The sequence below is a fragment of the Alligator sinensis genome, unplaced genomic scaffold (assembly GCF_000455745.1).
Source record: "Alligator sinensis unplaced genomic scaffold, ASM45574v1 scaffold506_1, whole genome shotgun sequence".
Lineage (NCBI taxonomy): Eukaryota > Metazoa > Chordata > Crocodylia > Alligatoridae > Alligator > Alligator sinensis.
The window spans coordinates 175,059-189,639 of NW_005842215.1; the positions used below are offsets into that span (position 1 = coordinate 175,059).

Below are 14,581 nucleotides of genomic sequence, written 5' to 3' on the forward strand. Positions count from 1 at the left end.
CGCCCAAGTTGGAGGACTCCACGAACACCAGGAGGAGGAGACTTCACGCTGTGTGAAGATCTCTAAGCGCTGCAGATCCTTACGGACCCAACGCATTTCTTAAGAAGGCAACGGAGGTCTAAACAGCCTCTGGCCTCTCCCCGTCGCCGAGCGCAATCCTAGACATATCCCTATCCTATATACTCAATTTTCAAACCCACGGAGCCTTAACAACTCCGGGGCCTGAGAACCGAATAGAGCCCACGGAGCTTCGACAACTCCGTGGGAAAGAATTGCCGAACCCGCGGAGCCTTAACCACTCCGGGGCCCAAGAACCGAATTTGTCGTAGTCCTCCAACGAGGATTTAAGCGGAGCTGAACCTGGAAGCTGTCCAGCCTACACCGCAACCATCTTGGGTGTAAGTAAATAATCTTTGAATCAACCACTACGCGTCTGTGACTAATTCTAGCCCGTGCGTTCCTTACCGCCCCGCAGTCCCTTCTGACCCCGCGTGCCCTGGCTGCTGGCCACAGCCCGCGTGCGCAAAGATGGGTCTGCATATCGCTTCCGGCTCGCACATGGCAACATGGATGCGACCGGGAGGCGGCCCGCACACCCTCCACTGTGTTCTGCCGCGCCCAGTTCCAACCCTGCTTTGCAGAAGCGGCGAGGGCAGCATAGCAACTCCACCCCCACCCCCAGTCACATGGTGTGTGACACCACCACCACATGGTCCATGACATCGGAAGGACAGCCCATGCAGCCCCCCAAAGCCCACCACCTCATACTGCAAAACCCACCCTAGACCACATGGTACAGTTATGACCTATCAGGCCCGAGACTGCTCTAGCAACCGGGCACGGGCGTGGCCTATGGGGTAGCAGTGTGGGGCTGTGACCCCTCTAACAACCTGCCCGACCACTCCCGGCCAATTGGCGGGGGTTTCAGAGGCCTCAGACCTTCCCAAGAATGGCGCCGAACCAACCGGGCCAAGTAGAGGAGTGGGGCTTATGCTGCAAGCCCACCAAGTCTATCTGCTTTCCCAAGCAAGCCCTCTGTTTGTCTGAGACCATGCTAAGGCAAGCAAGGGCAGATCTGGATGACATTCAGGAGTGTGATATGGATTCCAAGTCTACCAAAACAAGACCAGGGACTGCGACAGAACTCGAGCAGTCCATATCAGACCTGCCTATGGAGAGCATAGACAACTCTGTCTCAAGGGACTCTGCTGAGGTAACTAATTTAGATTATTTTTGTGGGGTGCTTTTCTTGTAACTGTCTGGGCCTGTGTTAATAACAATCTTTTTGCAGGTAGACAACGCCTTCATAGAGAACTTTCAAAACCTACACATTGGCACCCCACCGAAAGTAAAGGTCTTTTGCATGAATTTTTTTTGTTCATGTCCAAAAGAGAGCAGTTTGAGACCGAAGGCTGATGCAACAGTTTTGTTCAAAGACAATGACCGCCAACCCAGGCTTTGAGCCTGTGGAGGTTACCGAGCAGGACACTTACACCCTACACAAACCAACGAGAAGACATTTTAAAAGAAACAAGACTGTTGTTTCAGATATTGATGTGCAATGGCAGGCAGATTTGTTGAATATGCAGCAGTTTTCCAAGCACAATCGTGGGGTGAAGTACATCTTAACAGTAATAGACATATTATCAAAGTATGCCTGGGCCTTGTGTCCAAAAGACAAGTCAGGTGGTGAAATAGCTCAGGCCTTTAAAACCATTTTTACAGAGGGCTGAGTACCTTGAAAGGAAAGGGAAGATGGGAATATGTCCTGCATCGGGGGTATTATACAACCATCTCAGAGTTGCTGGACCTTATGAACGATATAATTGCCACCCACCCTACTGAATTAGTTATGGACTATGATCAAGTGATCAGAAAAGTGAGACTTAAAACCGGCGATAACGCTTACGCTTTTTATACCTGTGGTGAGCTAGCCTATATTTGGGGAATACTACCTGGGTCCTCTGTTAAAAAAACACCCTTCCTAGCTGATATTGCTGATGGGTTCAATTCGCTGTATGTCTACACAAACATTGTGGAACATCAGCTTGTCATGGGCTTTTCAGTTCCTTTACTACGCTGCGTCCCTGTCCGTGGGAGCAACGAGTTTGTCACCATCACATACGACAAGCCGCATTATGTCCCCATTAGTCAATACCACATCAACACAATCAGCATTGAAATAAAAATGAATCAGAACAAACACGTTTCATTTTGCTTTGGTAAGGTGATCATTAAGATTCACCTACATCCCCGGAAGACTTTGAGATTTTAAAATAAATAAAAGCATGATGATGATGGTAAAAAACTATGGGGACCCTAATTTGTACAGAAATTATTATAAAGCCCAGGCCGGGTATGGTCTTCCCAGATATCAGGGGGTGCCTGTGATGTACAGGGCTGGTGTGGGAGGCATATTTTGCAGCCTCTTTAGAAAAGCTGTTCTGCTTTTGAGATGGGGTCTGGAGATTATTAAGCCCCATGCTAAAAATGCAGCTCAAAACATAGGTAACGACATGATTGGTCACATCTCCCGAGCTGTTCTGAATAACATGGTCAAGTAGGCAAAGCAGGAGTGGTCTGGCCTCATGTATATTCAAAGAAGGAGCCTTAAAAGAAAGAGAGATGCGCCACACTTCAGACATACAGGACCTCCTCAACCCTTTAAAAAGAAGAGGTTAAGTCGACAGGGCAGCCATACACCAAAGACCAAGAAGCAGCCTGGGAGAAAGAAGGGGCACTCTCCTGAAGGAAACAGAAATATATTTTAATCGCCATGGCCTTTGTTCACTGTGGGTCTGAAGAATGCGGCAAATCTGAACTGGCTGTTTCAAATAGCCCCTATGCAGACCAGCATTGAGAAAAGCCTGTATGTTGAGATCCCCCCACTCTCAGCTATTACCGAGTCCAGCCCCTTTGACTTTTTCATATCTGGGAATGGCGAAGATTACATGGATTTGAACAACACACTGCTGTACCGTTTCTGCAAGATTGTAAAAGCAGACAGACCCAATCTTGATGCCAGGGCAGCAGTGGGTCTGGTGAAATACCACTGGCCTGTCTTTAGTCAGTTGGATGTCACTCTGGGAGATTGTCTCATAAGCCAGAGCAACAACTGTTACCCTTACCGAGCCTTCATCAAATTGGTCCTCAACTACAGTGATGACACCCTCGCCACCCAATTTTCTGCCGGCCTGTTTTACAAAGATATCCCTGGACATCATGAAATGGTCACGCAGGATGGTGATAATCGTGGGTTTTGGAGACAGGCAAACCTGACAGAACAGAGCAAAAAGATAGAGCAGCTTGGTCATCTCCATAGTGATTTGTTTTTTCAAGAAAAACCGTTGCTGAATGGAGTGGACGTGAAAATTAAAATGACGCAGTAAAGATGCCTTCTGCTTGATGGGTGGCGCAGTGGCTGGCCAACGTAAATTAAAAATCATATCCGCCTCATTTTTTGTGGAAAAAGTGAAGGTAACCCCAGGCGTCTGACTGGCCCACGCGGAGGCCTTGCGTATGGCCAACGCTAAATACCCCATAGACCATATGAAAGTGTTTAGCATTCCTACTGGCAGCCATGTCAGCAATCAGGAGAAAATGTTTCTGGGGCAGCTGCCCAAATTCATCGTCATCAGGTTCATGGATGACAATTCCTTTAGCAGGAATTATATAAAGCTGTTGCTGTTTAAACGTTTGTGTGTGTGTGTTTTCATTTTAAAAAATCCTCTGTAGACAAAATTTGTAGCAGTATAGAATAGTTTAATTCAAGTGTAAAACTTTACGTGGAAAGCCAATGGGTTTTAGAGACAGTTTTTTGCTTCTTAGGCGGTGCTGTTCATGTTTGTTGGTCTGAGGCAGATGCTTCTAGGTGTTCCAGATTGTCGCAATTCACGGTGTTGCCCATAACAGATAGTATGTTCAGCTCAGCCATGGCTTTCATAAAGATGTCCCAACCTTTAGGCAGACGTTTACTAGACCCAGCGTGAGTCTGAAGGGCTCCCCAGACTAAGTCGAGCATGTTAGAACCCTTGATGAGTATTCCTTTGTAGACAAAGCCCCCTTGATCATCCCAAAAAGAAATATCCTGTGCTGGCTCAGCTTGGTGAGCAACACGTAAGCATTTTTCCTGTATTGGGCTTGCACATTATCCAACACTTCCTGAATGACAGGGTCAGGGTTCATTGGGGTTTCTAGGGGAGTTCCAGATTCTAGGGGGTCTGTTCTGGCAGAAACAGAATTTCCCTCTGTCCAGATCACCCTGCTTTACGTAGGTCAGGTGGTTCTGAAGCACAGCGGCATACGTTTAGCTTTATCATATTCTGCTAAACCCGGCCTTTGAAGAATATCCCTCATTTCAGCATCCAATAAGTGGATTGCCTCAGTTCTGATATTTTCCTGAGGTGGTGGGGGAGCTCTTAGTTGCTCCAGCTGATGTCTGGACACTAGGTACATTTCTTCTGCGTGCTCCATCACTGGTTACTCAAAAGCCTCATAATCAGAGGGAGAGCAAAACTTAACAGAGGGCTGATAAATCCCCCAGACTGTTTCACCAACTGTTTCCTTTTTTAAGAGACAATCTTTTGTTGCTTAGGTTTTTTATGATCCCGTGTCTCTCTTTCAGCACGCGAATTTGATGCTGTGTCAAAGGGATGTTTCCTTTTAAGGTGTTCAGAGCAATTTCTGAAATGGCTGCTACTAAATTGTCAGAGGCCAAGCAAAGTATAGCTTTACTCTGCTGTGTGAAGGATTGAAGAAGCAGTTTTAAGAGAGCTAGATTTCTTTTTATGTGGTTAGACATGTTTCCCTTCCACCATCTTGAGAGCAAAGAAGAAGCCGCCGCTACATCATCTCTTTTTATTCCCATCCACAATTTTTTTTAAAGTGTAAGACAGGTTGGTCAGGAGGAAAAAGCCCAGTTAATCTAAAAGCGCCTGGGGTAGAAGCATTTAAATTTACCACCAGATACTCATAAGGTGTTTTAATGACATCCTCAAAAGCTTCTAGAAAGAATTGGGCCTCACCTGGGTACATCTGCTGTGCCAGGGACACTATCTGTAGCTAATCCCTGGGGTTTTTAAACAAAACCATGTATTTTGTGTTAAGGGTAATGGTATGGCTCCCTTTCCCTTGACAGAAAACATTTTGAACTATATACATAATGCTCAGAGTCCGATGATGCATGTACTTGGTAAAGGCTTTCTCAATTTCGCCGTTACACACAGTCCATCAAATCATCTACCACAACCATATTTTAATAGGAGGAAACAAACAGTCATCGTTGAGACTGTCCAGTAGACCCTCCACAAACTTGATACAAGGATATTTACAAAACAGTTCTTTATAAAAAGGCTGCCAACAGCTATAGCACCATACAATATTCTCAGGCACAACAGACAACATTGTATCAGCATGATCCAAAAGGTTTTTAATAAAGTAACTTTTGCCACAGTTGCTAGGACCTGCCAAAATCACAGAAAAGGGGTGCTTCCAGTGCATATCCATGTTCAAAACCGTAGGGGAGACTGTTAAAGTTTTCTGTGACGACCTTTTTGTCATAAACAACTTTCTGTGTTTTTCTCAAGGCTTTGGTTTCTATTGTCCACTTGCTTTTGTTCCTGAAGATAGAGCACTGTTGTATCATGATTGTTTTAGGGTTGTCCCCAGCAGGGTTTACCCCATAATCTAGACGAAGATCTCTCAAGGTTTCAAAGTTGAATTGTTCATAGTTGGCCACATTCAGGGTAATCCCTTTGACCTTCAAGCAAACCTTTCCCCAGGACAACTTGTACCCATAGGTTTTTCAGACCAGCCAACAAAAACTCTGTGATGTGTTCATCTGGTGGGATTTCACTGGTGAGCTCACCTAAATAATCACTTAGCAGGGGGTTCCAATCTTCCTCACAGCTCACAAATATCATGGAATCTGTGTCGTGGTACAGACAACAGTCTTGCAAGCTGTCTAGCAGCTCATACAACTCTAAGCATGCATAAGCGGTGGTGAAACAGGCTATAAAGATGTTTGTGTTACCTGAGAGTGTGTAATGCTCTTTGGCATGCTTCCAAAACAAGCAAACTATCTTATCATCAATCACATTGCAAGATGAAATTTCATAGGTGGGAGAAAAGAGGTAGCCAAAGTGTTCTTCGGGGTCTCTCGTGATGCTGGTGTTGGGCAAGTTGGTTCTCTGAATTTATCCCACAAAGAATTTAGAAACAATTTTGCCATTTGGCGCTTTGCGGGGTTGGGTTTTATACGCTGTGGGCATACAGTCATGCCTTCTTTTTGGAAGAAATTGGCCACATATCTCTCTTGTTTTTCTTGGTGAGTACACCAGATGGGGTAGCCCAAGGCTTCCTGCTTCTGTCAGAGGTGTATTTTTATGTACCATGAATAAAGGGTGTTAGACCTCTCAGCAAAATGCCAGACTTCATAGATTTGAGCTACTCTGTACCCCTTGGCGATAGCTTTATTCAATTCTGGTATGCACCACATGCCCAGGAGGGCCGTCTCTTCATCAGTGTGGTTGCACTTTTGGTGTCTTGTTTCCGCACAGAGGCAGCATAGCGTGAACATAAGTTTCCCGTTCACCCTGATGGGTAGCATGGGGAAAAAAGTTTCGTGGTGGGTACAGTTGCACCCTGGCTATTCCAAAATAGCTCGACAGGGGTTGGAAATTGTCATGAATGATTTCAGGGTGTCCGATTAAGTATTCCTTCATTTTGTTTCTGTAAGGGTAAAGACTGGTAAAATCATAATAGTGTATTTGTTCGCTGGGTTTAGTTTGATAATATAGACAGATGGCATTAGTTCTCCCCCCCAAAAAAGAGCATCCCTAGGCACCAGTGGAGAAGGCAGCTGGGTTCTGCTTAAAAAATCTGCAAGCTCCCCATCTATTTCTAACAGAGCCCTCCACACGTGCTCCCAAATGGTCCTAACGGTAAACCCCTCTCTCTCGAGATAATCAGTCTTGTGCAATGCCTGGTAGTTCAGAAACCTATAGGTGGTCCCCGTCAACAGGTTCTGGTCTTTCTCATTGTAGGAAGTGACACAACCATGGAAAAAACACCCATCAAATGCTGTAGGTTCTCCATCAATGTTGACATAGCCATCTAAAAATAGGAGCCTACCTGAAATTCCCCACCCTGTAAGGCATGTCGAATTTGAACATTTTCTTTGTACATTTCTCCAAGATGTACATTAGCCACTGGATAGATGGCTTGAAAACCTCTTTTTCTGTCTGTGATAGTTGTCCAGGTGGGGAGAAGCACTATGGTCTGTGGGTCCAAAAACATAAACCTGTACATGGTCGTACAAATGGAGGCCAGCGTGATGTATTGGAAATGATCTATGCAGTCTTCTACTCTTTGGAGTTCACCATCTATTTTTACTCAGTCTACATGCCATGTCATTTTCATAATCTCATCCCTGTAGAGGCATCAGGGCTCTTTCAAAATTTTTGTCCTGCTGGCAATAATAGGCCAGCTTCTTTTGCATGTCAAAGGTCTTATCGCTATTATCCTGATACCATTCTAAAAACAGTTTTCTCACCAGACATCATATTTTCAACACCGTAGTACTCCACCTTTGGGAGAGGTCCCATATAATTTTGGTTTTTTTGCCGTGTTAAAAAAATGTGGGAAATAACCTTTGCATCCTTCAAGTCCATAGCCTGTGGAAGCCTGCTAAGTTTCACTGGCAAAAAGTTTAAAGAATCTATGAAACAGATGCCTAGCCTGGTCATTTCTGTGCACATGAGTTTACCACCCTGGGTGATTAGTATCACGCCCATTTTTCCCTTCAATAACTGGCTAACAATGAAGTAACCATCATAGGTTTTGGCATCATGAGCTATGAAGATGTAGTCCTTGAACTTTTTATCCATAAAAACCTTAATAAACTCAGACAGACACTCTTCGCCCTTAAACTCCCAAGTGCTTTCTGGCTTTTTGGGCTTAGCTTTACAAGCCTTCTTGGGTTTTTGCCTGCAGTTTTCTGAGGAATTTTTCCCCCTGTCTTTAGCTCCATTGCAAAAATGTAGTTGGGCACATGAATCCCCATCTCCCGCGCACATTCAAAATCATAAAATAATTTTTACCTTGCTGTGGTAAAATTACATGTGGCTTTCCCACTAGATAAGTTCTCTGTAATATAAATGAAATGATACAATAAGTAAGTCCTCTATGTTAAAAATTAAATAATACAGTAAGGAAAGTAGTGTATGTATAAAGTAAAACATAACTGTTTTAAAACAGAGTCACCACTAAAAGATAATCCCATCCATTTAGTCTTAAAATATGTAGACATCTGAAGGCACAGGCCAGTTTTTGCAGTCTGGTTTATCTTTACAACACACTCCTCGTTCTTGGAAAATTCACAACCCCTTTCATAGCATACAAGTCCTGTAAGAATATATTTTTTAAAACAGTCTTATTTCCATCAAAAACCTTTACAATATTTACTGGATTATTTTGTTAAACCTTCTCCTAAGAAGGTTTTTTATCGTTTCTAGTGACCATTAAGTCTCATTGGCTTTATCTTTACAAAAAAACCCGCTATATGTATGTCCTTAGAGATCCAAGACACTAAAGCAAATGCTAATATACCCAACTGAAAACTGTTGATTTGCTTTACTACCCCCCACCTTCTCCTAAAATCAGCAAAAGATTTAAACCTCATTTTAAACTGTTTTTGCTAAACCGTTTTCTTAAGCAGGGTTTTATAATTTCTAGTGCCAATTAAGCATTCAATATGGGGAGTGAGAGGTTTATCTTTCTCAGTGATCAAATCATAAAGAGCAGCATTAGGATCTTCTGCAGAATACACAGCATTTAGAAGCTCTCTAACCTGAAGTAAATGTTTCTCAGTAATTCTGAGAATGTTCCAGGCAAACCCAATGGCTATAACAGCGTTGAAAATGTTATCAAGACATATTTCCTGGCAGAGTTCCTTCATTGTTTGATTTATGTCTTCATCTAACCAGGTAATACAATCATGAGCACCTTGACCCCCCTGGGGGTTCATGAACCCCTTGTTCATGAACCCCTTGAACCCCTGGGGTTCATGAATGCAACCCCAACAATTTTCAAGAAATCTCCTCCTCAAGCAATATTTCATTATGCCATAAAAGGAAACATACACAAGAGATTTCATAAAGATTTTACGTTCTTGACGTGAAACAGGACCTGATGATTCAGTGCCTAATTGTCTTCTAAACTCTTCAGTCTCATCCAGTCTTTGTTCTCGGCAGAAAAATATGCTTCCTTCTGGTGTCAGCTGTATGGGTGTACTGGTGAGCAGGCTTTCTGGAGTCATTAAAAAGGCTTCATCTAACTGCAAAGGAGTGCAAATAAAAGCTTAGTTAGCTGCTGTTTAATTAGTCCTTAGCTACTTCCAAACACGCACATGCTATGAAGTGAACCCACACCGCCACTGTCAAAATCTAAGTGCCCCCCCACAACCATGCTTCAAGTCTCTTACCGGCCTCTTCTGCAATGACCTCTACTTCACATGCAGGCTCTGGCACAAAGATGCCATCTTCCAAATTGTCAATGTCTGCTTCAGGGGCCTGGGCCTCCTCCATTTGCCTGTTCATTGGGACTTCCTGAACAGGGTCAGGCATCTCAAAGAGTCTTTGGGCTAGGGGGATGCCCTCCTCCTCAAAATGCTTTCTATGCGGCCATCTAACAAGTCTTGTGGTTGTGATGAGGGGACTTACAGGAGTTGTGAAAAAATCCATATCTGCACCTGCTAGCCTTAGCACAGTCTCAGACAAACAGAGGGCTTGCTTGGGAAAGCAGATAGACCTGGTGGGCTTGCAGCCTAAGCCCCACCCCTCTGCTTGCTCTGGTTGGTTCAGCATCATTCTTGGGGAGGTGTGAGGCCTCTGAAACCACCGCCAAGTGCTCGGGAGTGGTGGAGCGGGTTGTTAGAGGGGTCACACCCTGCCACTGCTTCCTCATAGGCCACACCCATGCCCGGGTGCTAGAGCAGTCTGGGGCCTGATAGGTCATAACTGTACCATGTGGTCTAGGGCAGGTCTTGCAGTATGAAGGGGTGGGCCTTGGGGGGCTGCATGGGCTGTCCTTCTGATGTTATGGACCATGTGGTGGTGGTGTCAACACCATGTGACTGGAGGTGGGGTTGAGGTTACTGATGTCACACACCATGTGACTGGGGGTGGGGTTGCTGATGTCACACACCATGTGACTGGGGTGGGGGCAGGGTTGCTGATGTCACACACCATGTGACTGGGGTGGGGGCAGAGTTACTGATGTCACACCACGTGACTGGGTTGGGGGCGGGGTTTGTGATGTTACACAGCATATAAGAGGAAAGGCGGTGGGGTAATGGGGGGCGGGACTTCTCATTCCGCCCACCTGTCACATTTGCACTGAAGGGTGATGAGCCTATATACTACTCCTGACTCTCTGTACTTTTTAAGTGAAGCTAAAGAAAAATAAATATAAAAAGGCATGAAGTGTATTTGTTAAATAATAGTCCATCTCTATCATATGTAGTCACCTATATAATAGATGTATAATGTACATGAACATGTTTTCAATATAGGGACATGGTTGTATGACTCAAATGAGTTACTAGCATTGAAGCCTGGTGAGACATTCTTTCTGAATGTCAGGCTACAAGTAAATAATGCTAGTAATCCTAATGACTGCCAGTAAAACCTTCTTGCCACACTATTCTATGGTACATACTATATGTACTAAATATACTATAATGAAACTAGGTATGTTTTAGATATGCTTCCTATCCCTCTCCTTGTATCTTAATTATAGTTATGGACCAGATCTTCAGCTGTAGTGAACCAGCATAGCTGTGTTGAAGGTTGGTTCTTTAGCCCAACCTGATAGCTGCTTAGGTACAATTAGGATACATGAATATATGTACACAACCTTGACCCTTCATCCTCATTTTTAATACCCCATACTTTCAAGGCTTTGAATCCTAGACAGTATTAGGATAGCATTGCTATAGACAATCCAAGGTATTCCCTTAGAAGAGCTACAGTGCTACGCTTTGCCCAGCGGAATTAGGCTGTGTGTTGGGTCATCTGTGGTGTTTGTTTCCCCCACAGGCTGAAATGCTATCATATCTCCTATTGCAGATGATGATAATATTGTTAATATTTCAGAAAAATGCAGTCTGCTGAAGAAATGAGTTTACAATATATCATAAAACACTGTGGGTGTTTTTACAATTCTTAATTAGTTGAACATGTGGACATATCTGTTATTTTCAGTAATGCTGGAGAAGATTAGTCAATGGAGCTATGACAGTTTATACCAGCTGGAGATCTGCTTCATTTTTTCATACTATGAAAAATTCACTGTTATTGTTCTTGGGGAGAAGGTGTACTGAAGAAAGAATGGAATATACATTTAACTCTACTTCCAACTACACTTTGTAGATCAATTTCTTTTTGAAGTTACCCAATCTTTTCAGCCAGAAAAGTTCAGAAGAATTTCAAACTTTAATGCTGGACCCAAAATCAGAGTGCAAGTTCACAAGTTTTCTTTTTCAAGTGAAAAATATGAATACAATCATGTCTCATTCATTCCCCCGTAACCTTCCTCTCTCTTACTACCTTTTATTCTTCAGTTTGTCTCAGGGTACGCTATATATAAACAAGCTGTCTTTCATATAAAGTCTTATTTTATTCAACAACTACAAATTGGAACACCCTAGGGTATGTCTACCCTGTGACAACAGCATGCCTCATCCAAGATGGCTCTGAGCATGATCCAGCAACTTTCTCCCACTCTTTGCATTCTCCAGGTCCAGAAATACACTAGTGAAGATGCTGCATGGTTATCCCGAGTAACCATTCTCAATCATGTTGGGGACTGATGTCTTGAGAGGGGTCATGGAGCCTCTTCACTGGTCCATCTCCAGGGTTGGGGTATGCTCAGCTTGTCCCTGCTGGAGCATGCTGCTGCCACAGTATAGACATGCCCTAAATTCTTAAGGTTCATGTATTTAAGATCCCTTATCCTGTCATGAATCTTCTTGGTCTTACCCATCTTCATATTCCCATTTGAGTGGCTTAGCGTTCTACCAAAAGGCCAGCTCTAGGAGCACAGAGAGCGGGCGTGCCAGAAAGAAACTGAGAAGGTAGAGAACTTCCAACAGAATCAGTAAGACCCCATGAAATAGTTCAATTCTGTGAAATGGGTCATTTCAAATAAAAAAACCTGTTCTTCTAGAAAGTCTTCTAGCAGCTCTTCTAATTGCCATACATACTTTCTCTTTTATTTGTCTTGTGGTCTAGATTGCTTCAGAACTTTCACCTAGCATGAATTTAAAACTAATATTTTTGTATCTGTTCCTTCGCTAGGGTTACAGTGGCAAGGAGAAAGCTTTCATTGCAACTCAGGGACCGATGATTAACACCGTGAATGATTTCTGGCAGATGGTTTGGCAAGAAGACAGCCCTGTCATTGTTATGATCACAAAGCTTAAAGAAAAAAATGAGGTATGACACCAATTAACTAAACCAAGAAATGGGGTGTGTAGACTAGGCTTTTAGGAAGAACCTCATGGAAAATCTGATGATTCCAACAGTTAACCACTTGTAATGGGCATTTTGGAAAAACCTAAGATGGATGACCAGATAAGCCATTATAAAGCAAATGCAAGAGGTGCATAGAAAATATCCTTATATATGTTTGCCTATATTTATGTTGTTGGGTTGTTTAGAATGAGAAACACTCCACTAATCTTAGGTCATCTTTCTAAATAAAGGATCACTTCCTGTTACTGTTTTATATATAAAATGTTTTCTTTTTGAATACTATAATGCTCATAGAAATTCACCATCTATGTTCCAAGCCCACATTTTGGAACAACTGAAGACAACTTCAGTGCCCCAGGGGTCAGTCCTGGGGCTGGTTATGTTCAATATCTTCATTAACAATCTGAAAGATGGAATGGATTGCACCCTCAGCAAGTTTACAGATGATACCAAGCTGGGAGGAGTAGTAGATACACTGGAGGGCAGGGCTAGGATTCAGAGGGACCTAGACAAGTAGGATGACTGGGCCAAGAGAAATCTCATGAGGTTCAATAAGAACAAATGCAAAGTCCTGCACTTAGGACACAATAATTCCATGCACTGCTACAGGCTTGGGACCAACTGGCTAAGCAGCAACTCTGCTGAAAAGGACCTGAGGGTTACAGTGAACAATAAGCTGAATATGAGTCAACAATGTGCCCTTGTTGCCAAGAAGGCTAATAGCATACTGGCTGCATGTACTAGGAGTGTTGCCAGCAGATCAAGGGAAGTGATTCTTCCCCTCTATTCAGCACTGGTGAGGCCACACCTAGAGTACTGTGTTCAGTTTTGGGCCCCCCACTGCAGAAAGGATGTGGACAAGTTGGAGAGAGTCCGGCAGAGGGGAATGAAAATGATTCAGGGACTGGGGCATATGACTTTTGAGGAGAAGCTGAGGAAACTGGGTTTATTTAGTCTGCAGAACAGAAGACTGAGGGGGGATGTGATAGCCTTTAACTCCCTGAAGGTTGGTTCCAAAGATGATGGAGCTAGACTGTTCTCAGTGGTGGCAGATGATAGAACAAGGAGCAGCAAATTGCAGCAAGGGAAGGTTAGATTGGATTTTAGAAAAAAACTTTTTCATTAGGAGGGTGGTAAAGCAATGGACCAGATTACCTAGGTAGTGGAATTTCCATCCTTGGAGGTTTTTAAAGTACTGGCTCAGCAAAGCCCTGGCTGAAGTGATCTAGTTGGAAATGGTCCTGCTTTGAGTAGGGGGCTGTACTAGATGATCTCCTAAGGTCCCTTCCATCCCTAATTTTCTATGATTCTATGAACTTCTGGTAAATCCAACCCAGGTTTTACAAGAGATCTGCTTCATCCCAAAGAATAATATTTGAATATGTTTAATCAATACAAAGGAGACATCTGATCAGAATGAAAATATATTACTCCTTTCTATAATAATGATTGCCTAGAACCATTGCACGTCAGTTGTTAATGGCCAGATAACAGTCTGTTTTTCAGTCTGTGATTTCTGGATGGATTCCCACCTACCTATGTTAATAGCTTTATTTAATACTGGTGCAAATCAATGTTAAGTTCTTAGCATGGTCTCAGGACTCCTCCCAACTTCCTTCAAGCACAGAGGTAAAAATCACTGTTGATCCAGAGGAGAAAGTCAAGAAACCAGTCCTGCAGATATCCTGCTTTGAAGGTTTAAATGGCACAAATGTGGTACTTAGGGTATTTGTGCAGGATTGAATTTTAACTCTTTGGGCATATCTTCACCCTGGACTGTGCTAGGGGGCACCATAGTGAAGTTCAGCATATCCATTCCACAGATGCTAAATACAGAAGCAGGTACAATGTGGCTTCCTTAAAGCTGCACTGGATACATGCAGATAAGCTACATAGAATCATAGAAAAGTAGGGCTAGACGGGACTTGGGGAGGTCCTGTAGTCTGACCCCCTGCTCAAAGCTGATACATCCCTATCTAAACTACCCATACAAGCACTTGTTTAACCTGTTCCTAAAAACTCCACAGCTACAAGACACATAGCACAGG

At 43.4% G+C, this 14,581-nt stretch overlaps 1 protein-coding gene across 1 annotated transcript in view; it reads left to right on the forward strand.

Annotated features, from left to right (window-relative positions):
- Window positions 1–14,581, forward strand: part of PTPRR (protein tyrosine phosphatase, receptor type R) — a 129,678-nt gene that overhangs the window by 84,303 nt on the left and 30,794 nt on the right. The window contains exon 8 of the mRNA XM_006026949.3: window positions 12,357–12,494. Coding sequence (XP_006027011.1) covers window positions 12,357–12,494 — 138 coding nt within the window. The remainder of the gene's footprint in view (window positions 1–12,356; window positions 12,495–14,581) is intronic.